The sequence below is a fragment of the Nannobrachium achirus genome, assembly GCF_963921795.1.
Source record: "Nannobrachium achirus genome assembly, chromosome: 4".
Lineage (NCBI taxonomy): Eukaryota > Metazoa > Chordata > Actinopteri > Myctophiformes > Myctophidae > Nannobrachium > Nannobrachium achirus.
The window spans coordinates 56,585,364-56,607,355 of NC_137813.1; the positions used below are offsets into that span (position 1 = coordinate 56,585,364).

General features: G+C 45.9%; 2 protein-coding genes and 1 long non-coding RNA gene across 3 annotated transcripts in view; 1 reads left to right on the forward strand and 2 right to left on the reverse strand.

Moving 5' to 3' along the window:
* LOC308283021 (uncharacterized protein) overlaps positions 1-21,992 on the forward strand; it is a gene marked incomplete at both ends in the record, with an annotated part of 211,104 nt that overhangs the window by 148,673 nt on the left and 40,439 nt on the right. The window lies entirely within an intron of this gene.
* LOC308284237 lies at positions 11,019-12,548 on the reverse strand. Its single transcript, XR_013962000.1, has 3 exons — positions 12,418-12,548; positions 12,019-12,312; positions 11,019-11,678 (listed from the first exon to the last, which is right to left on the reverse strand). It is a non-coding gene; the product is annotated as an uncharacterized lncRNA (long non-coding RNA).
* LOC308284158 (scavenger receptor cysteine-rich type 1 protein M130-like) lies at positions 12,552-19,856 on the reverse strand (the record flags this gene model as incomplete). Its single annotated transcript, XM_080724708.1, has 11 exons — positions 19,706-19,856; positions 16,090-16,113; positions 15,693-15,986; positions 15,198-15,503; positions 14,812-15,102; positions 14,376-14,669; positions 13,979-14,284; positions 13,420-13,452; positions 12,952-13,251; positions 12,619-12,753; positions 12,552-12,580 (listed from the first exon to the last, which is right to left on the reverse strand). The coding sequence occupies exons 1-11, from the start codon at positions 19,770-19,772 to the stop codon at positions 12,552-12,554; spliced, it is 2,079 nt and encodes a 692-aa protein (XP_080580834.1). The 5' UTR covers positions 19,773-19,856.

The window sequence follows — 21,992 nt, forward strand, 5'->3', positions numbered from 1 at the left end:
CTTTGAAATGGATTCTATTGGAAAAATAACATTAGGATCAACTGAGAAAAGTTTTATCATTTTTTATAGCGTTTTTCCTGTTCTTTCTGCCCATGTATCAAATTATGGGTGGAAATGACTAGCCTGGTTCCAGCCCATAGACCCCGCCCACTCTCATTGTGGACTGTTTCTCTGGTCTGAAGTTGAGTAAATGAATCGGCCATTTCCCAATCCAAAATTGCGGCTTCTCCAATGAGCGCAGGGGGTGGGTCTAACAAATATCCAATCCGCACAGACGTTGAAACCATTACATTTAAGGAAGTTCACACACCAGGCAGGCAGGCACACACGTGCTTGCGCTGATTTCACGCTGTTAATATTGATTGTGATCGTCAGGTCACAGTTACTATCAAAACCTCCACCGGCTGTCAGTCTGTCTGTATGTCCATCACGTCACACTTTTCCCCAACTCATTTCTCCGCCACCGTTGCCCCAAACTTTGCACACACACACACACTACTTGCCTGCCAAATCACAACCTTCACCCTTAATTTTGCACATGGCCCTCTTCTAGCGCCACCATGAGGCCGATTTTTGCAAAACCCATTTTTGGACACTGCTCCTACAGATTTTGCCCTAAAATCACACAAAGTGGCACACAGTATGTCTATTGTCTAGAGTCATGTCATCAACATCGATCTGTCCCTAGCGCCACCATCAGGCAGATTTTTACATGCGACCTGATGGTCACTTATCTCCCGATTAGGGAGTCTTACTGGTTACATGTTTCTGGTCGCAGTTCTGTGTGTAAACGTATAGGTTCCGGACGGAACCATGTTTATTTAATACCGGAGGACAAGGTCCCCCTATGGGATAACCAGCGCCATCTGGCGCTGCAACAGAGTAAAACTCATAAGCTCCCGTACGAGAAATATCATTTGTCGGTAGGGCTGTCAATCACAAACGAGGGCACCGCCCCCGAGTGTATAAAAGCCCTGCGGGCTATCATAACTTCCTCTAAAGCCGCACCTCTGCGCCCGCAACTAGCGAACCGAGGGGCTTTATTCGGGGGACCTTGTCCTCCGGTATTAAATAAACATGGTTCCGTCCGGAACCTATACGTTTATTGTCATACCTCCAGACAAGGTCCCCCTATGGGACTCATATACTCCCCGAGAAGTCATGAACCGACAAGACTGTCGTGCACACCGACCACACCCGGAAGGAGGTCCTGTCAACCGACGTGACCCCTTTCAGGACTGATCCGACCCAGACCCACAGGGCCTGGGCGTGTTCAGACAGAAAAAGAGAGACCCTGACAGACCGAGGCCCGCCTTATGCACTAAGGGCAGACACAGGTCCACCTTATAAAATTGCAATAAAATAAGGGAAAAACTCAGGGTCCCCCCCCACGTATCCTAGAGACAGCAGCATGCTATCTCCGGAAGGGGAGAGAGAGCCGCCCCACTACGTAGTAGGAAAGGCAGCAGCACCCAGAACCGTATGCGCCATAGCAGAAGGCGCAACGTCCAGGTGATAGTAGGTCGCAAAGGTGGACGGCGAAGACCAATTCGCCGCTGCACAAATCTCCTCAATGGAGACACCTTTGGACAAAGCCCAAGAGGTAGACACACCCCTAGTACTGTGGGCCTTAAGTGCTTCCGGCACTTCAGACCCAGACCGGGTGTAAGCCAACCTAATAGCATCCACAAGCCATCTCGACAGAGTGGGCTTGGACACCGCTTTCCGTTGACGGGCATTCATGACCACGAAAAGCTGAGAAGTAGACCTGCTGTCCACCGTCCTATCACAGTAGGCCTTCAGGGCCCTAACTGGACAAAGACAATGAAGACGCCTATCCTCCTCTGATGCAAACGGAGGAGGATGGAAAGCCGTCAAAACAACAGGTTCCTTCGGGACCACCCGGTTCTTAGGAATAAAACTCAAATGAGGTTTGAGAAGAACCTTGGAGTCATTATTGAGAAACCTCATACAATCAGGGCTCACAGAGAGCGCACGAAGGTCGCTCACACGCTTAGCCGTAGACAAGGCAAGCAAAAGAGCTGTTTTGAAACTTAAATGTTTCAAAGAGGTCCTCCCAATCGGTTCAAAGGGTGCCTTGCAAAGGCCCTCAAGAACCACTTGTAGATCCCAAACAGGAAACAAGGCTCTGGTCACAGGTCTCAAATGGTCAACACCATGCATGAACTGGACCACCTCAGGGATTTTAGAAAGGCCTTTACCTGCCACCCCCAGGTGGCAGGCATCAATAGCCGCTAAATAACCCCTCATTGTAGAGAACGCCAGACCAAGGTCCAGGCGGTCCTGCAGGAAATCTAACACCCTCTGGGCCGAAGCTATATGAGCCACCACAGGTGGCTCCTGTAGCTCACACCAGTCCAAAAAGGCATTCCACCTTCCATCATACACAGCCCTAGTAGAGGGGGCTCTAGCACTCTGAATAGTGGCTACAACCGTCGGTGAGAAGCCTGCTGCGAGCAGGTTCTCCCTCTCACGGGCCAAACCCACAGGTCTAGGCCCCGTGGGTCTGGATGGAAGATCTCGTCCCCTGCCTGGCGCAGCAGATCCCTGAGCAAGGGAAGCCGCCAAGGGGGTCGAGAGAGCAGTGGGGTGATCAGAGACCTCCACACTCCCCTGGATGGTGTCACCAGAAGAACCTCCTGGTTGGAACATCTGATCCTCTCCAGAGTGGGAAGAATCAGTTCCAGGGGTGGAAACGCGTAGAGAAGACCTTGTGGCCATTCGTAAGCAAACGCGTCCATCCCCAGAGGAGAAGGTCCCCTCACTGAAAAGTAAAGGGGACACTTCGCGTTCTCCTGGGAGGCAAAGAGATCGACTCGCGGTCGACCGAACCTGGAGAAAATCTGCCTCACCACCGCAGGGTGGAGAGACCAATCCTCGTAACGAGGCTCCCCCCTGGACAACAGATCGGCGCCGCCGTTCTGAAGGCCCGGGACATGGGAGGCTCTGATGGACCTCAACCGAGGCAAGCACCAGAGGGTCATCTCGCGCGCCAGCTGATCCAGCGTACGCGAGGAGAGGCCGCCCTGTTTGTTGAGATAATACAGGGCCGCCGTGTTGTCCGTCCTGACCAGGACATGGCAACCCCGGAGAAATGGTTCGAAATGCTTGAGCGCCAAGTAGATCGCCATTAACTCCAGATAGTTGATGTGGTACTCCAACATGGCCTGGGTCCAAAGACCCCTGGCTGAGCGCCCCTCGTGGGTGGCGCCCCACCCTGAGCGGCTGGCGTCTGTGGTGATCACCTTGCGTGACACCACTTCGCCCATGGAGACCCCACTTGTCAACAACGCCTGGTCCCTCCATGGGACCAGAGCGTCCATGCAGACCTGGCTGACTGTCACCTTCCTGTACCCTTGCAGGGAAGGAATCCTGAGCGCCAGTGACCACCGCTGGAAAGGTCTCATATGAAACCTGCCCAGACGCAGAAGTTGCACCGCTGAAGCCATCAGCCCAGTCAACTTCATGCACTCCTTGTACCTGACCACCTGGTTCAGTCGGAAGGAGCCGAGACAAGTCAGAAACCTGTCCACCCTCTCCGGGGAGAGGAGAGCGGACATGGTGGCCGAGTCCAGAGATATTCCTATAAAGGAAATCTGCTGGGAGGGTGACAACATGCTTTTGCCAAAATTGACGTTGAAACCCAAGGCCTTCAGGTGTGACAACACCAGATTGGTATGGCGCGCCGCTTCTGAGCAGGAGGCGGCGGAAATCATCCAATCGTCTATGTAGTTCGCCAGCCTGACTCCCTGATGCCTCAGTGGAGCAATGGCTGCCTCGGTCACTTTCACGAAAACCCGAGGGCTCAGAGAAAGACCGAAAGGGAGGACCGTGTACTCGTACAGGCGCCCCTCGAAGGCGAACCGCAGGAACTTCCTGTGTGGGGGATAAATGAGGATGTGCTGATAAGCGTCCTTCAGATCCACTGAACAGTGGAAATCCCCCTGTCTCACTGATTTCATCAGTGACTCTGACGTCAGCATCCTGAATTTGAACTTTTTCAAGTGCTTGTTCAGAGCACGTAAGTCCATAATCGGACGCAGCCCCCCTCCTTTTTTCTGAACCAGAAAATAACGGCTCCAGAAGCCTAAACGGCTCTGGTCGCGTGATAACTCCACTATAGCGCCCTTGCGCAATAGTGAGCTTATCTCCTCCCTCAAGGCATCCGCCTTCAAGCCGCGGGCTCGAGTATAAATAACCTTGCTGGATAGGGAGGGTTTTTTCGCGAACTGTAGTCTGTAACCCCGTGTCACCGTCCGAAACACCCAGTGATTCGGATTGCAACGCTTCCATTGCTCTGCACACTGTGCTAACGTGTTGCTGAGCAACGGAGAAGCCTTGGGGTTGTACCGCCTGAGCGGAACTACTGGGCCGGGAGGGAGAGGTTCCGTATCCGGGCACGTATCCGTATCCGCTAGACGCCGGGCCGGAAGGCGCGGAGACACCGGCGGAAAGAGCGTTTCCGTTTCCGGTACGCTTATTTCCGTATCCGGTGGGAGACGAACACGTGACCTCCAAGAAGCCTCGCTTGTTAATAATACAGGCGACACACAACGTGGAGCCCGGGGGACAGGGTTCATCGCATAAGTAACATAATCCCCGGCTCGGGGAATTGTATTTACGTTTATAACCTGTGCTAAGGCCTTTATATGCTTCCTTGCGGGAAGACGAGGCCGACCCTGGGTGATATGTGTTGGCTTCTTCCCTGACGTTAAGACCAAACTCCTGTCCTGAACTAGAGTCGGCATAACAGTGCCGCTCGGTGGAGACAGAGGGGTATTGCACACTAGTGAGACCATACCATTGTGAATAGGAATTAGCTTGTCTGGGAACATTTTGCAAAGAGAAATAATCTGCTTGTAACCTGTCTGCGTGACTGGAGGAAGCGATATTTTCTGAGTGGAAAGAAATTCCAGCCTGGACTTCTCTACACTGGTTAAATTCATGCAAAATGGGGTCGTCTGTAGTAAAGCAGGTGGGTTTGAAATAAACAGGCATTGTTTTATCAACACACTTTTTATTACAGGCACTGGAGGAGAGCACAGAGGAGGAATAAACATTAATTTCTTGGCATAAGAAATTTTTTTCGTATTGTCCAAACGTCTGCGCTTGCAAGGGGGGGTCCCCTGAATTTTCAGGGGGACCCCGCCAGAGTCCAGTGTCACTTTCGCGGCGGCTTCCCACGGGCTTTGTGGGAGCTGGCCGGTATCCCGTGCCTGGGAGGGTGGCGGGATTGAGAGCGGGCCTGAGCCCCCGCTGCAGTGTGAGGGGGTCCCGCGGAGGAAGAAGAGGGGGTCCTAGGGGGATTGTTCTGTTTCCCCTGTTTGGAGGAAGAGCGCCCCCTGTCAGCCTGACCAGGGGCCTTGCTCCGTCCCTGTCTCTTTTCCTTTCTGGGTACCTGGGGGTCCGTCGTGGCGCCCAGGAGCTCCAGAGTGATCTTCTTATCCGCCACCTCCTGGCGGAGAAGCTCCAGTCCACCGCCCATGAGGGAGGAAGGGTGGCCGGGGAGGTCTTGCAGGACCTTCTCGGTCTCCTCTCCGGAACTGCCAGGACACTTTACCTTATCCAGCCACCTGGCACGTTCCGCCTGGATGCAATAATCCATGCCGTGTCCAAGCCACTCGATTGCGTGGACATTCAGGTCCATCAGCATGCGCAGCGACTTGTCCATTTCCTCCACCAACACGTCAGGCACCTCCCGCATCTCGCTGAGGAGGCGCCTGGTGGAGAAAAGCAGCAGCTGTGTGGCGTTCATCGTCCTGGCTGCCAGCGCGGATGCTCTGTAAGAGTTCCTAACCCTGGAAGACTGCTTGTCGTCAAAGGGGATGGCAAACCCAGGAGGCTTCTTACCCACGGCCAGATTGAGGGGAGGACGGCCTCCAGGACCGGTCCGCTCATGACCTGGCTTGAGGCTCCCTACCAGGGACTGGGCCATCAGCTTGTCCATGGGAGGGCACAAGGGGATTCCCGCGGGATTCACCCTCCGTGTCCAACTCCTCCATGTCGCAGTCCTCTAGCTCCGGTTCGTCTCCATCGCTAGCATGCCAGGAGACGGGGCTAGGTGGCCGCATAGCCCGTAGCTGGGGGACGGAGAAGGAGAGAGGAATGTCACCGACGACTAGAGGGTGGAATTCCTTGGGGGGGACGGTCCAGGTTGCAGCTGGCGGAGAAGCAACGTGGGCGGTCTTGCATGTTCTCTTCTTGGGCACGGCACCAGTCGAGCCCGTCGGAGAAACAGCAGTGGAAACAGGGGCCGCAGACCCGCTAGCAACGGGGCTACCGAAGCTAGCTGAGGGCGAGGCCGCTGGAGGCCTAACCACGTGGCGAGAAGCAGCGCTGTGGCGTGCAGCGCTGTCCGGCACACGAGGAGAGGTGTCTGGGAGGGATCCGGCGGAGACCGTGGTGTGAAGGCCGTAACCAGCGCCAGCGATCTCATAGCGGGCCTCGAGGGCTGGAACATCATACTGGAGGCAGTCAGTACAGTTCACCCCCGTGGCCGGGGCCGGAGGGGACAGAGAGGCCAAGGCGTGTCCTACCCCCATGCAGACAATGCAGAACGGATGAGTATCTTCATTGGCGATGAGGCCTTTGCAGCTGGGAAGGCCGCACTTCTTCGGTACCCTAGCTAGCAGGTTGCTAACTGTGGGCCGACGAGCTGCCATCGTGAGCTAACCGAAGCTAAGCGAAGCTAAGCTAAGGCAGGGAGACACGTGGCAGAACGTACAGAGAAGAAGTAAAGACTCAAAGCGAAAGTGAAGAAAAAGACCGAACTGTTAGGAAGAATAGAAGTAGAAACGTACAGGAGAATAATCTATAAAGGCCAGTGGCCGACTTCCTAGTCAACGCTTAGGCTAAACTTTACAGAAAAATATACTTATATGGCTGAGTTCGCGACACTCTAGTTGCAGGTAAGCAGAGGTGCGGAAGAGGAAGTTATGATAGCCCGCAGGGCTTTTATACACTCGGGGGCGGTGCCCTCGTTTGTGATTGACAGCCCTACCGACAAATGATATTTCTCGTACGGGAGCTTATGAGTTTTACTCTGTTGCAGCGCCAGATGGCGCTGGTTATCCCATAGGGGGACCTTGTCTGGAGGTATGACAATAAACAGCACTGACAGACACAGGCACAGACAGACACACACACACACACTGCGACCGAGCATCGCGATCACGGTGTGTCACGATCACGGTGTGTCGCGATCACCGTGCGTCACTTTTTTTTAAACAATCATATTTTCATTGCCTTTTGTCTTGAATACATTCTGATAACTTCCATTGTTAGGAAACATCCCAAATTACTGGGAAATGTATACACTTTTACTGATATATCTTTTAGTTCACCTAGATGGGAGCAAATGTATTCGCCTAGAGGGGAGCAAATGCAAAACGTGTCTCAGTTTACCCCACTCTCCCCCTACTGTAGGTGATCCTGCAGTTTGACCTGTACTGTAATTCATTGAAAGGGTACTACTCTCCTTCAAAACCACTCTAAAACAGCACTTACAGGTCGTTGCAATTCAGAACTGGCCCCTGTAAAAAGTCAAAGCCCCCGAACTGTTTACTATTCATATTTTTATTTTAGTGTTTTACTCATATGTTGTTGTTTTTTTTTGTTTTTTTGTCCCTGTGGTAGCAGGTTGACATTGTTGTGTGCCATGCCCCGGGTAGGTTTATATCGTAATAGGGGAAAGCCAATATGATATTTGCCATTGAAACTGACCGGTTTGTTTGTCACACTTTAGGCCCTGCTCCATAGAGATTGTTGTGCCTCTACATGGGGGCTGTGTTCATTAGTTAATGAAACAGAGATAAATGTCATTATTTTGTTTGTTATATAATATATCTCTTTTATAGTGATATTAACTTGTATGATTTGTTTCTTTTGTAGATAGACTGCCACTGACGTTTGACTTCTGTTTGGTTTTTGTTTTTATTTTCATTTCAGTTATTCCATTTCTTTGTTAAGTATTTAGTGGTTTTGATATTTTAACCTAAACCTTCTTTGTTAAACTTAATTGTATTTACCCCAAGAAATACTTAACCTCATACTGGTTTTCAGTTAATCTATTGATGTGAATATTTTACACTCAACCTCCCTTGCATGCTCTCTTTACTTAGTTCCCCTCCATTTTTTGCAACGCCTGCCATCCTGCAGTGCTCCCTTTCCCTTAGTTCCCTTATTTCATTGCAGTTTGCACTATAATAGAGCTTTAACTGATGTTTTAAACTATTTTGATACAATTAAGTCCTTTATTACTGCTGAACTATTGAATAAAGATTGTACTCTTTGGGGGAAAATCCTTGTCAGCCCATCTTTTATTGTCAAGTGTATATCAAGAATCTGAGTTTTTTTTTTACAACAAGGGTTCATATTTTAGATTGTAATTAGAGAAAAGAAAACGTGAGTGTTAAAATGTTTTCATTTGCTTCGTTCTATTGTTTTAACCCGCTTACCGTGCTAAAATGTGGGGCATGTGTACGCATGGGGGCATGCGTACAAGTGACTAAATATGTCTTTTTAGACACAATAAGCTAGCAGTTTCTTTATTGCTATTTACAGTAACACTTCTAGCCCCCATAAGTCACAGCCAACCATGAAAGGTTGCGTTGTATCTTGGGAATGGGCTTATTCTGTGTAAAATTACATATTTAGCCACTTGTACGCATGCCCCCAACTACTGAAATAAGAATCTCTAAAACAATAGAAAGAAGTAAATGAAATCAATTTATCACTCATCTTTTATATTCTTTAATTACAATCTAAAATATTAACCCTTGTTGTAAAAAACTAAAGTTGTCCTTTAAGTTGAAATGTGAATGGTCTTTTGATCTTATAAACTAAGCCCGGCCACACTTCAGTGTGGTATCACACACCGAAAATAGACGACTTCTAGTTGTGAGCCTGTGAGCTTGGAGGTCTGCTATTTTCGATGTTTCCACCAAAAGGCCCTTTTAGAAATCTCAGCCCCTGCCTCTCTAACATTCTCTGCATGTGCCTGTCTCCAGGCATATATGGCCATAAAAGAGACAAGGACCGACTAATCTCTCAAGACAGATTCTGATGAAACGGAACAAAACACAGAGGGTGCTGTTTTTCATTTGACGATGGATTCCTAGATTGCGGACCAACAGATACAGATATCTTCATACAGTATATGGATACAAAAGGGACACAGACATGTTGTTTTTGATGAGTACATGTCTCCATTCCGACATGTCTCCTTCCCGACATGTCTCCATTCTGACACTAACCATATCCCTAACCCTAACCCTAAACCTAACATCTATGGAAGTGTTGCCACTCAGACAATAAGAAGTCACTGTCGGAGACATGTCGGAATGGAGAGCACCTCCCGTTTTTGATTCGTCCAAATCTGCTGTTGATGATAATCATGAACAACACTGGTGTGATATTGCTCATAATGGTTTTGGATTTGCTCGCTTTAGTGTCTGCATTTGGGTCTGACTCTGCCAGTTTAACAAACCGTGACACTTGTTACAGATGTCATGTTTGTTTTTAGCTGTAATTGTACTGACCTACACTAGCTTCCAGAGGGAGCCAGTCCAACTGCTGGAAAGGTTGTTTACCAACAAGGCCCCAAAGCAAACCTGACAAGACTGTTCTGAGAAACCAGCGGTCACTTCTCTTTCAGGACTTGGGTTAGGCCTCAATTCCACACCATGGTGGCATAGTCATGCATTTCCAGATAACATCACATTGATAAGAACCAGTATGCAAACAAAATACGTATTTAATTGTCATTAATTGACATCACAGGTGTAACAACACTCCTATATTACACTACTCCTATTGCATTTACTGTTATACAAAGATTACATATATTAATACACAACAATATGATATTGTCGATGTGACACATGACATATCTGTGATGCATGACATGATCCAGTTTCTGCCTGAAATGAATGAATATGAAATGAATCTTGAAAAACATTAGAGTGGAGATACTGGAATTGTGCACAAGAAATATACAGCTGATCTGCACATGCACGCACACGCGCACACACACACATACGCGCACACGCACGCGCGCGCACACACACACACACACACACACACACACACACACACACACACACACACACACACACACACACACACACACACACACAACAGACCCTCTTCTCTGTGGAGTCATGCTGCAAAGAAAACTGTGTGAAAACAAAGCTGTTCAGTCAAATGATTTATTTCCCAAAGCCTTCAGAAAAAGATGAACAAGGCACCTTACCAAACACACATACACAACTTCTAAAGACTGATTTAACATCACATTTTCAGATATACTTACAGCTTTAGAATAAAATGAGTCAGAGACAGATGGGACCACTCTGCTCAGCTGTCCGAATTTTGAGGACCAACCATAGGTCAGTGTAGAGTAGAGAGTGAAAGTTATATGAACAACAAGGTGGAAGATATATTGTACTGTAATGCCAACAGCCGAGTTGAGCTGTAGCAGGTTCCTATCTTTATGTTGTTGTGTTTTTAGTTTTGTGTATTTAAATTATTATTATAATCTTTTTTTTTTTGTACATTACACAATTGCATTCATTATTTTACAGCATTATTCTGTACGCCTCTGCGATACCCCCCACCCCCCAACCAATGGAACTCACCCAGCAAGCACGTCAGGACCTGGACCAGTCAGTGACGTCTCGATTGGGGCCAGATCACAGCCCATATGGGGATGATCTTGACGTCATTACCAGGACGTCATATGGACTTTTTTGTTTGACAGGATCATCCCCGCATATGGTCTGTGATCTGGCCCCAATCGAGACATCACTGATTGGTCCAGGTCCCGACGGTGCTTGCTGGCCAGTTAACACAATCCCTTACACTCAAAGGAGCGCACATACATTTTTTATTGTGTTACAGTATATCCTTTCTATCTAGACAATATACTACTGTCATTGATCAAGTCATTGTTTGTCAACCTGAACATCTCAACTTTATGAAAGATTTAGATTCCGCGGCCGACTTAAATATACACTCCCTCAGTGAATCATATTGTGTGTCATATTCCTCACAAGATGATTTAATCAACCATACAGGTTGAAGACGCAAAGAAGACATTCTTCTTGTTGAATCAACAGAGCCACAGTTCAGCTGTCTACACACTACAGTTGCTGTATCCTGGTTCCACCTGCTATCATCCACGTTTCTCCACTCTCCCTGGTGTTGCATCTCGAGTACACCATTACAGTGACTGCTTCCTCGCACCAACCTCATATCCTCAGGTGCTGTACAGAGACAATAGAATAAGCAGTCAAAAAACAAATCTTACTTTTATTGTAAAATCCAAACCTAAAATGTAATTTGTCTTTTACCTGAGCATTTGAGTCCAACGGTCTTGTCAGGTGAGCAGGTGTTGCTAGTTGAGTCTGAGGTTCTACAGCTCAGGAGAGCAGACTCACTGCCTTCACACTGGAACTCTTTGGTCGACATTGGAGTTTGTACTTCTCCATAGAGCGCCCCCTGGAGGACTGAAGGAGCCCCACAGCCAAGCTCCCTACAGACCACCTCTGCATCCTTCTGGCCAAAGTTATCTTTGCACACTGGGACCCACGACTGAGTAGACTTCACCTCCACTCTGCCTGAACATGAACTAGGCCCATTCACCAACCTTACAGAGTCTGGAGAGAGAGACAATCTTCTGTCATCGTTCCAAGGAAATAAGTACAACACTACTGTATGTGTATTTATATGATTAGTGTTGTGCAAGCAAATAAATACACCAATAAATCTAAATCAAATTGATGGGTGAATGGATTTTAGGATCAGTTTTGGGGAAGTAATGTTGTTGTGTGTAGGGAAAACAAGAGCGTACCAAGTAGCCTTTTGAGCCTTGGAGGACCCTGGACAACTAAGCGCTTAAGTGGTTAAGTCAAGAAATAAAGTGTATGATGTGGCTGTAGCTGGATGGATGGATAGATATGGATTACTGTCATTGTTGAGGTCGTTGTTGGTAATTACCTGAACAGATCACCTCTATGCTGCCGTCGCTAGAATGAAACCTCCTATATGATCCACACTCCCTCAGTGAAGATTCCGATCCAACACACTCAGATGTCAGCATCCATACAGACCCCTTTGAACCAGTCATCTTTTTTGTTGAAACAGCAGAGCCACAGTCCAGCTGCCTACACACTATAGATGCGTACCTCAGGTTCCAATTGTTCGAATCAATTAGTCTCCACTCTCCATTATTTTTCATCTCCACTCTGCCAGCACAGTAACTAGTTCCTCCCACCAACCTGACATCAGGGTCTGTAGTACAAAGACAAGGTAATATGGTGGTACAAAAAAAAATATATATACAGTACGTTGAATGTAAGATAATAAGTACATTCTAAAGCGTAGTGTGTCTTTTACCTGAGCAGGTGAGTCCAACAGTCTTATCAGGTGAGCAGGTGTTTTTAGTTGAGTCTGAGGTTCTACAGTCGAGGAGAGCAGACTCACTGCCTTCACACTGGAACTCTTTGGTCGAAATTTGGGTGTTCTCATCTTCAAGGGGAACTCCTCCGTAGAGCCCCCCCTGGAGGACTGAAGGAGTCCCACAGCTAAGCTGCCTGCAGACCGCCTGTGCATCCTGCTGGTCAAAGTCACCTTCACACACTGGGACCCACAAGTCTCCAGAGTGGTGGTGAGTAGACTTCACCTCCACTCTGCCTGAACATGAACTGGGCCCATTCACCAACCTCACAGACCCTGAAGTGGGAGGAGAGAGAGAGGGGGGGGGGAGGGGGGGGGGGGCAATTAAAGATTTCTATGCACAGAATTATTATATATATTTACACCCTCCACACTCATTAAAAAAAATACAGCACAAATGGTCATATTTAACACTCTCCGCACACCCACCCTTACATACAAACGTACAGATGATTACCGTCGTTGTTTTTTTACCTGAACAGATCATCTGCAGTCTGTTTGCGGAAGACAAATGACTCCAGCTTCCACACTCGCTCAGTGAAGATTCAGATCCATCACATCTAGATAGACTGTGGTACCATACAGGTTCCAACGCAGAACCATCACTCAATGTTGTTGAAACGGGAGTACCACAGTCCAGCTGTCTACAAGCTACAGAGGATAACTTCTGGTTCCAGCCACTAGGATTTACTGGATACCACTCGTCCTCGTGTTTCACCTCCACCATACCAGTACAGTGTCTGCTTCCTCCCACCAACCTGAGATCAGTAGACTCTGAACAGAGATAATAGAATAGACTGTAATGTGTGTGTGTGTATGTATGTACCGGTGTGTATATATATACAGTATATACTGTATGTGTGTGCGTGCGTGCGTGCGTGCGTGCGTGCGTGCGTGCGTGCGTGCGTGCGTGCGTGCGTGCGTGCTTGTGTGCGTGTTTACCTGTTGTGTAGCGTGCTGGTTGAACATGGAGAGCTGAAGAGAAGAAATACATAAACAAACAAATGAATTCGTTTCAGTGTAACATAGTATACATGGATCCTCTACACTAGGTTGGTTTTTCTGTTGAAATACAGGAGATTATGTATTTTGTTTCTCCTGTTTGCTGCTATTTATATGGATTTTACAGTTTTTATTTGACATTCACGGTTTGGGAGTGAGAAATTGTATGATTTTACCACAATACATAAAGTATAATAAAGATGTATACAATGGAAGATTAAAGCACTGAAGCGGTAGGCCTATTAACTAACCTGCTAAAGAAGACTCACTTATCTAATGTAAGTCATTACTTTCAAAATAATGACACTTCTTCCATCTTTCCATCTGTCCGGATAAACTTTATTTTGCCCCGCTATGCCTCCCACAGTTTTGGTGGCACACACTTGGGCCATAATTATGTCAAATCGACCCAGGTCGGTAGGTAGGTAGGTAGGTAGGTAGAAGATAAAATAGGAGATTGTATAGATTACTGTCATTTGGTGAAGTGATCGTTTGTTACCTGAACAGATCACCTCCAGTCTGTGGCGAGTTGTATCAGACTTAGACCACGTCGTTCTACACTCCCTCAGTGAAGATTCGGATCCATCACAGTTCGTTATCATCCTCAATGCAGGTACAAGTTCATGATCAGAACTCCTTTTTGTTGAAACAGCAGAGCCACAGTTCAGCTGTCTACACACTACAATTGCTGACTCCAGTTTCCAGCCATAATAATCATCCACTAGGCTCCACTCTCCCTGGTGTTTCATCTCTAGTGTACCAGTACAGTGACTTGTTCCTCCCACCAACCTGATATCTTCAGGCTCTGCACAGAGACAAGAGAAAAACAGTACAAAAAGTTATATTACCTTGATTTTTAAATAATTACCCACACCTGTAAGTGAATTGTCTTTTACCTGAGCAGGTGAGTCCAACAGACTGTGTGTTTCTAGTTGAGTGTGCGGTTCTACAGCCCAGGAGAGCAGACTCACTGCCTTCACACTGAAACTCTTTGGTCGACATTGGAGATTTTACTTCTCCATAGAGCGCCCCCTGGAGGACTGAAGGAGCCCCACAGCCAAGCTCCCTACAGAGCACCTCTGCATCCTGCTGGTCAAAGTCACCTTCACGGACTGAGACCCACAACGGATTAGACTTCACCTCCACTCTGCCTGAACATGAACTGTTCCCATTCACCAACCTCACGGACTCTGAGAGAGAGAGAGAGAGAGAGAGAGAGAGAGAGAGAGAGAGAGAGAGAGATTGTCAGGTTTCCACCCTCCACACAAGTGAATGGCGGTACTCTATAGCCAGATAATTACCAAAATAATGGCATCCCAAAGTAATTGTTACCTGAACAGACCACCTCCTGTCTTTCGTTATAAAACTTAGATCTCTTAGCTCCACACTCCCTCAGTGCAGATTCAGATCCATCACAGGAAGAATTCAACCTCCATACAGCTTGCTGTGAACCAGAACTCCTTTCAGTTGAAACAGCAGAGCCACAGTCCAGCTGTCTACACACTACTGATGCTGACTTCAAGTTCCACCAGTTCATACTCATTAGTCGCCACTCTCCCTCGTGTTTTGTCTCCACTGTACCATCGCAGCGACTGGTTCCTCCCACCAACCTGACACCAGGCTCTGTACAGAGATACATTTGAATAAGCAGTAAAAAACATAAATACCAAATTGATTTTAAATAATAATTCAAACCTTAATTGTAGTTTCTCTTTCACCTGAGCAGGAGAGTCCAACAGTCTTGTCAGATGAGCAGGTTTTTCTAGTTGAGTCTGAGGTTCTACAGTCCAGGAGAGCAGACTCACTGCCTTCACACTGAAACTCTTTGGTCGACATTGGGGCCTTCGCTTCTCCATAGAGCGCCCCCTGTAGGACTGAAGGACTCCCACAGCCAAGCTCCCTACAGACCACATCTGCATCCTGCTGGTCAAAGTCACCTTCACACACTGGGACCCACGACTGAGCAGACTTCACCTCCACTCTGCCTGAACATGAACTAGGCCCATTCACCAACCTCACAGACTCTGGAGAGAAACAGGAGATAGGCTCTTGACCTATGCGCCCTATGGCTCGGGAACCGTTGTTTCCCAAGACTACTTAACTTACACACTCATTAAAAATACAACAAACAAAAAGGTCATATTTACACACTCCACACGATCATTAAAAACATACAGAAGTGTCCTGTCATTGTTGAAATCATTGTGTGTTACCTGAACAGACCAACTCCAGTCTGTTTTGGTCTTTAGTATTTGACATTGTTCTACAGTCCCTCGTTGAAGATTCAGATCCATCACATTTATTTTCGCGAATCCACCATAAAGGTCCATCAGAACCAGTGCCCCATTTAGTTGAAATAACAGTGCCACAGTTCAGCTGTCGACACACAACAGACGATAACGTATGAGTCCAGCCAAGAGGATAAACCTGTCTCCACTCTCCTTCGTTTTTCAACTCCAGTTTACCAGTACATTGGCTGGTTCCTCCCACCAACCTGACATCAACATCTATACAGAGACAATGGAATAATAAAAAGTACAAATTATAATAATAATGGAAAAAATAAGACAACAATCTATAATGTGTAGTTGTTTGTTTGTGTTTGTTTACCTGTTGTGTGGTCTGTTGGTAGAGCTAAAGAGAACAACATATAACATGAATTAGTTTCAATGCAACTAGTGGTAGTAGTATCTAGCGATACAGCGGGGTGGTTTATATGTTGAGATACAGGAAATGTTGCTCCTGTTTGCAGCTATTTATTTGACATTCACAGAGTGGGAATGAGTAACTCTATGGTTTCTATCAGAACACACACTTATAAAAAGGTACCGGTATGCAGGAATGGATAGAAGACAACCAGTGGTTCGTTGTTGCATGGAAACAGACTGGTTGTCATGGTGATTTGGTCACACTACAACCTTGGAGCTACATTTAGGACACAGAGGTCATGACCTCTGTATTATTGCGACCATAGGTCGCAGTTAACTATGAAAACCGGCATCTCTGTCTGTCTGTAGGTCACGCCTGAGTCCTGACACTGTGGTTCTATGCGTTTATTTTTTATTTTTTTGCTCTGACATCATGCTCTGACGTCACTGTGATGTCTGGGGAACCACTCTTAACAGAAAGGGTTTGTCGCTCTGACATATATGGAGTTCCCTGATGTCATCAATATTAAGCCCATATCTAACAGGACTTCACATGGAAATGCACATATATGGAGGCCACATCGGCCACATACCACACTAACTGCTGGTTCTACAGACAGGGATCTCCATGTATGGGCATAAAAGGGTATGATGTCAGATGTCATACATCAAAGGACTTTCACATAACGAATAACTGAGCATATCTCCATATACAGTACATGGATTTCCATATATGGGTACCATGGGTCTCCATATGGGTAACTGTTCCGATCAGATGGCCAATAATTGGCACGACCTTGCCCTTTAGGGCAAGGTCGCATGTCGCCCTGAGGCGTCTTACTAGTGTTATGTTTCCAACATACATGATTCATTCAGTCATTTGAATGTTTCTACTGAACTGAAACACTGGGTCACTTTCTCTGTTCTGACTTTTGGTGGCGCCATTTCACCTTTTTGTAAAGGTTAGGCAGATGACTTTTACTGACAAACAGACAAACAGACAGACAGACAGACAGACAGACAGAGAGACAGACACACACACACACACACACACACACACACACACACACACACACACACACACACACACACACACACACACACACACACACACACACAGGTGGACGGATGGACAGACAGACACACAGACAGACACACAGACACACAGAGAGGGCTTGCCTCTGGAGGAAGGATAAAAGTCGTCAGGTATTTGTGTGAACTTTGGGCCTCAATAATTAATCCAGGACCTGAACAAGATCGATAATCTATAGCAGGGGTAGGCCACCTATTAATGGGTGCCTACATTGGTGCAGTGGAGGCAGTGATCATTTAAAAAGAAATGTTTTTAAAAATGTAGTTTAGTTACTCAATTAGTTTCAGTCACATGTATGCAAACTGATCCTGTACATAATTGTGCATACTTTCAAACTCTGAACTGTGACTGGGGAGGGAGTCTGGCACTGAGTCTAGTGATCATTACATCCTGATGTGCAGTGGTGTAAAGTAACTAAGTACATTTACTTAAGTACTGTACTTTTTGAGGTATTTGTGCTTTACTTATTTCTTTATATTTCCAATTTCCAATACTTTTACTTTTACTCCACTACATCTCAGATCCAATTATTGTACTTTTACTCCATTATTATTTGAACACTTTAGTTACTCGTTACTTTGCAGATATAAATTATTATAAAACATACATTAAGCACTTTAGCCCCATTTTATACCTATATGCTATTTGAAAATACCCGATCTACAAGCTCACAATGCATTGCATCGTGGCGCGTAGTAAGCTTGCATAGCTGCTATTTTCAAACATTTTGTACTTTTACTGTTGATACTTAAAATACATTTTGATGCCAACACTTTCATACTTTTACTCAAGTACATTCCGGACTTTTTCTTTAACGGAGTGAAATATGGATACTTTTATTAAGTAATACATGTTAAATGAGTACCTCTTCCACGACTGATGTGAAAGAACATATTTCAAAAGAAGAAAGAGGTTGTTACACTATATAAATCAATTGGAAATTGATGGTGGTGTCATATTTCAATGTAATATTGATATGGCACACTGACTATTAAGGAAATAAAGACATGGCACGTCATGTCGCAGACCCCTGATCTATAGTGTCTACAAACTCAGCACAAAATAATAATTTAGGAGGTGAGGTTGAAAATTCACTATCCTAACCTGTTATAAATTAATATTCTCCAGTCCAAGAGAGGTTGTAAGTATTCTATGAGACACAGAACCTGTAGTAAACAACCTTTTATAATATATCTTTTAGAACATTAAGGTTAGTTCTCTACTGCAGTGGTTCTCAAAGTGGGGTCAGGGGTTCCCCAGGGTTCTTGCATGGGGTAGGTCCCAGGGCGTCCCCAGAAAAATGGGTTAATACCGCATTACAATCTTTTAACCGCTTTATCCATATAAAACTTTGCAGATTATTTTACTACAGGGTCTTATAAGAGAGGAATAGCAAAAAAAGGTAGAAATTATTTAATTGTCAAAGACTTGAACCTGAATAAAAAACACTACTACTGTAATTTGCCACTTTGTTGTTGGACTTTTGATGTCAACGTGTTCTAGTCAGGTAAAAGGGAGTACTTGAACGTAGTATCAATACTGCAATGCAGACATACACCGTTACAAGTAAAAGTCCGGAATTCAACATCTACTTGAGTAAAAGTACAACAGTATTGGCATCAAAATGTACTTAAAGTACCAAAGGTAAAAGTACTAATTATGCAGAATGTCCCATTTCAAGTTTTCAAATGTATAAAAGTCTTTTGAAAATAGCAGATCCACAAGCTCACAATGTGCCATAGCGGCCAAAATGTATAGGGCTAATGTGTGTGTTTTGTAAATAATTACTAGTAACTAAAGTTTTAAAATAAAAGTAGCATATTTGCCTCTGAGACGTAATGGAATAGACTTTAGACTAGAGTATCTAAAAATTGGAAATGCTCCAATAGAGCATACAAATACCTCAGACTTGTACTTAAAGGGGAAGACCACCCATTTTCAATATTGAACTATGTCATTAATATACCTTAGAGGAGTTGTGTGGAAATAAAAAAAAGTTCCCCCCCTTCTGTGTTGCCTAGAACTGGAGGATTGGTTTTGGGGTTTGTATTGTAAAGTACAATGTGTGATGTCATCAAGTTGAAATTTACAATACAAACCCCCAAAACAATCCTCCAGTTCTAGGCAAAACAATCCTCCAGTTCTTGGCAACACAGAAGAGGGGGAACTTTTTGTCTCTTTCCACACAACTCCTCTAAGGTATATTAATGACATAGTTCAATATTGAAAATGGGTGGTCTTCCCCTCTAAGTACAGCATTTGAGTAAATTGTACTTAGTTACATTACACCACTGCCTGTATACTCTCTAAAACAATACAAACTCATGAGCAGAATGCAGAATGTCCCAAGGCTCAGTGTGTGCAGATACAGCCATGTTCTCTTGTCACCACATAAGGTTTGTGTCACTCTAAAACATGTCATCATCAGTGTGAGATCATCCAGTCTCACCCTGCTATCAGGAGGTGATGGATTAGATGTACTTACAGTGCAGCTCCATGGTTAGGGAGGAAAGGAGGAGAGAGGTCACACTCAGCCACAGTACCATCTTCATCCTGCTGCCTGAAGATACCTTCACCCCCTGTCTGCTCTGTGTCTGCTGAAGCTCCACAGATATACCCCAGACACACACTGTCTGGTCCCCGACACGCCTCCTCCACAGGCCCCTCACAACCACACACACACACGCACACGCACGCGCACGCGCACGCACACGCACACACACACACACACACACACACACACACACACACACACACACACACGCGCACACACACACACACACACACACACACACACACACACACACACACACACACACACACACACACATCTTTCCATGGGGGCAATGTTGCCTGGAGCATACATAAACTCAACAGGACCCATGCTCAGGTGCTAGTCACATATGATAGGCCTATACCTGAATGCGAATCATTAACTGAAAATAGATGATCTACGTATAATGTGCTTGTAGAATATTGAAAGAATATTGTAAGTAAGTAAAGTGCCAACAGTACTTGGTCGTAGAGGGTTTAAAAGATGGGGTTAAAAAGATGATGACATCGTCAGGGCATCGTGTTTCAGTTTGCTGCTGCTCCATACTGTATCTAAATGAGCATTTACCCATATTAGTTATGAACAGGGGTGAAAGTGGCTCTCTGTTTCCTCCAATTTCTCCTTTTTGTTCTTGCTTGTTTTGATATGACTTTTTGGGGGTTTGAGGGAAATGCAGAATTTGTATGATTATTTGTTGAAAATGAAAAAAAAAAGAAAGTGGCTCTAAGTTCCTGCCGGAACTATACTCCAACATTCACCTCCTCATATTGTTTTCCTATGTCATGCATACCTGAACACATGCATTCAATTTCTTTATGCTTGTAGACCTACAGTAGAAATTACCAGTAAGACTCCCTAATCGGGAGATAAGCGACGGTCAGGTCGCATACACAAACTTTAGAAGGCAATGGTAGCCAATCAAGAGGGAATATGGGAAAAAAGGACAGATCCATGTTTATGACATAACTTTAGAGATACTGTGTACCGCATTGCGTGATTTTAAGGCAAAATCTGTAGGAGCAGTGTCTAAAAATGTGTTTTGCAAGAATCAGCGAGAAGAGGGGGATGTGAGAAATGATGCGGGTAGAGGTTGTGGTTTGGCAGCCAAGGAGTGTGTGTGCAAAGTTTGGCATGCAACGGTGGCGGAAATATGAGTAGGGCAAAAGTGTGACGTGACGTGTGATGGACAGACTGACTGACAAACTGACTGACAGCCGGTGGAGGTAGTAACTGCAACCTGACAGTCGCAACAAGCACAGGATATTATGCATAGAAATCACGGTGCGTGTAACACAGAATAACATATTAATGCCGGCACAAAATGTCAATATCAATGTAAAACTCAACAATTAGGATATTTGTCTTGTGTCTTAATTGTTGGACATGCGTTTGTGGCAGATTGTATGGGCTTTTGACAGCAGTTGCTTTGCCTTCCCCTCTTCTACACAGTAAGTACGGCGTATCGGCACTGAATGTTTGAACGGAATGCCATACCGGCCCGCCCTTGTTTTGAAGCTACAATAGCTGCAATGCTGTCTCTAGTAGTGGTTGGGAATGCGTTTTAAATTATTGCCAATCTCTCAGGGGACTGTTGTTGTCTTTGTCAGTGTCCTTGTGGTTGTCTTAGGGAGTGGGCAGGCGGGCGCGTGTGCGTGCGTGCGTGCACGTGTGTGTGTGTGTGTGTGTGTGTGGGCGTATAGGCATGGCTCCAGGATCCAGCTTGATTTTGTAACTGGTTCCCTCACTGCCTGCCATCATCAGCCTCCACTCCCCTCGCCGCTTGATCGTTTCACAGCCTCCCGTGTTGCCAACTACTCTCACTAGAGATTTTTTCTTTGTTTTTTGCTCCTGGTGATTTTGTCTCTCCTGTGTCTCACCTGCCCTGCAGCCTGCCTGCCACCTGCCCTAGCCTGATCCCTCTCCTTCTTTGTTTAAATAAACAGCCCTGGACTTTGACTTTTGTGTTGCCTGCATTTGGGTCTGGCAGTTTGAACTAATTGTGACACAGATTGAATGAACGAACAAGAATGAACCATATTTAGCTGTAATTATACTGACCTAGCTTCCAGAGGGAGCCAGTCCAACTGCTGGAAAGGTTGTTTACCAACATGGCCCCAAAGCAACCCTGACAAGACAGTTCTGAGGTAACCTCCCATAGCCAGGCGTATTACTCATCTAAAAAAAAAAAAAAAAAAAAAAAGCCTAGTCACGACATAAG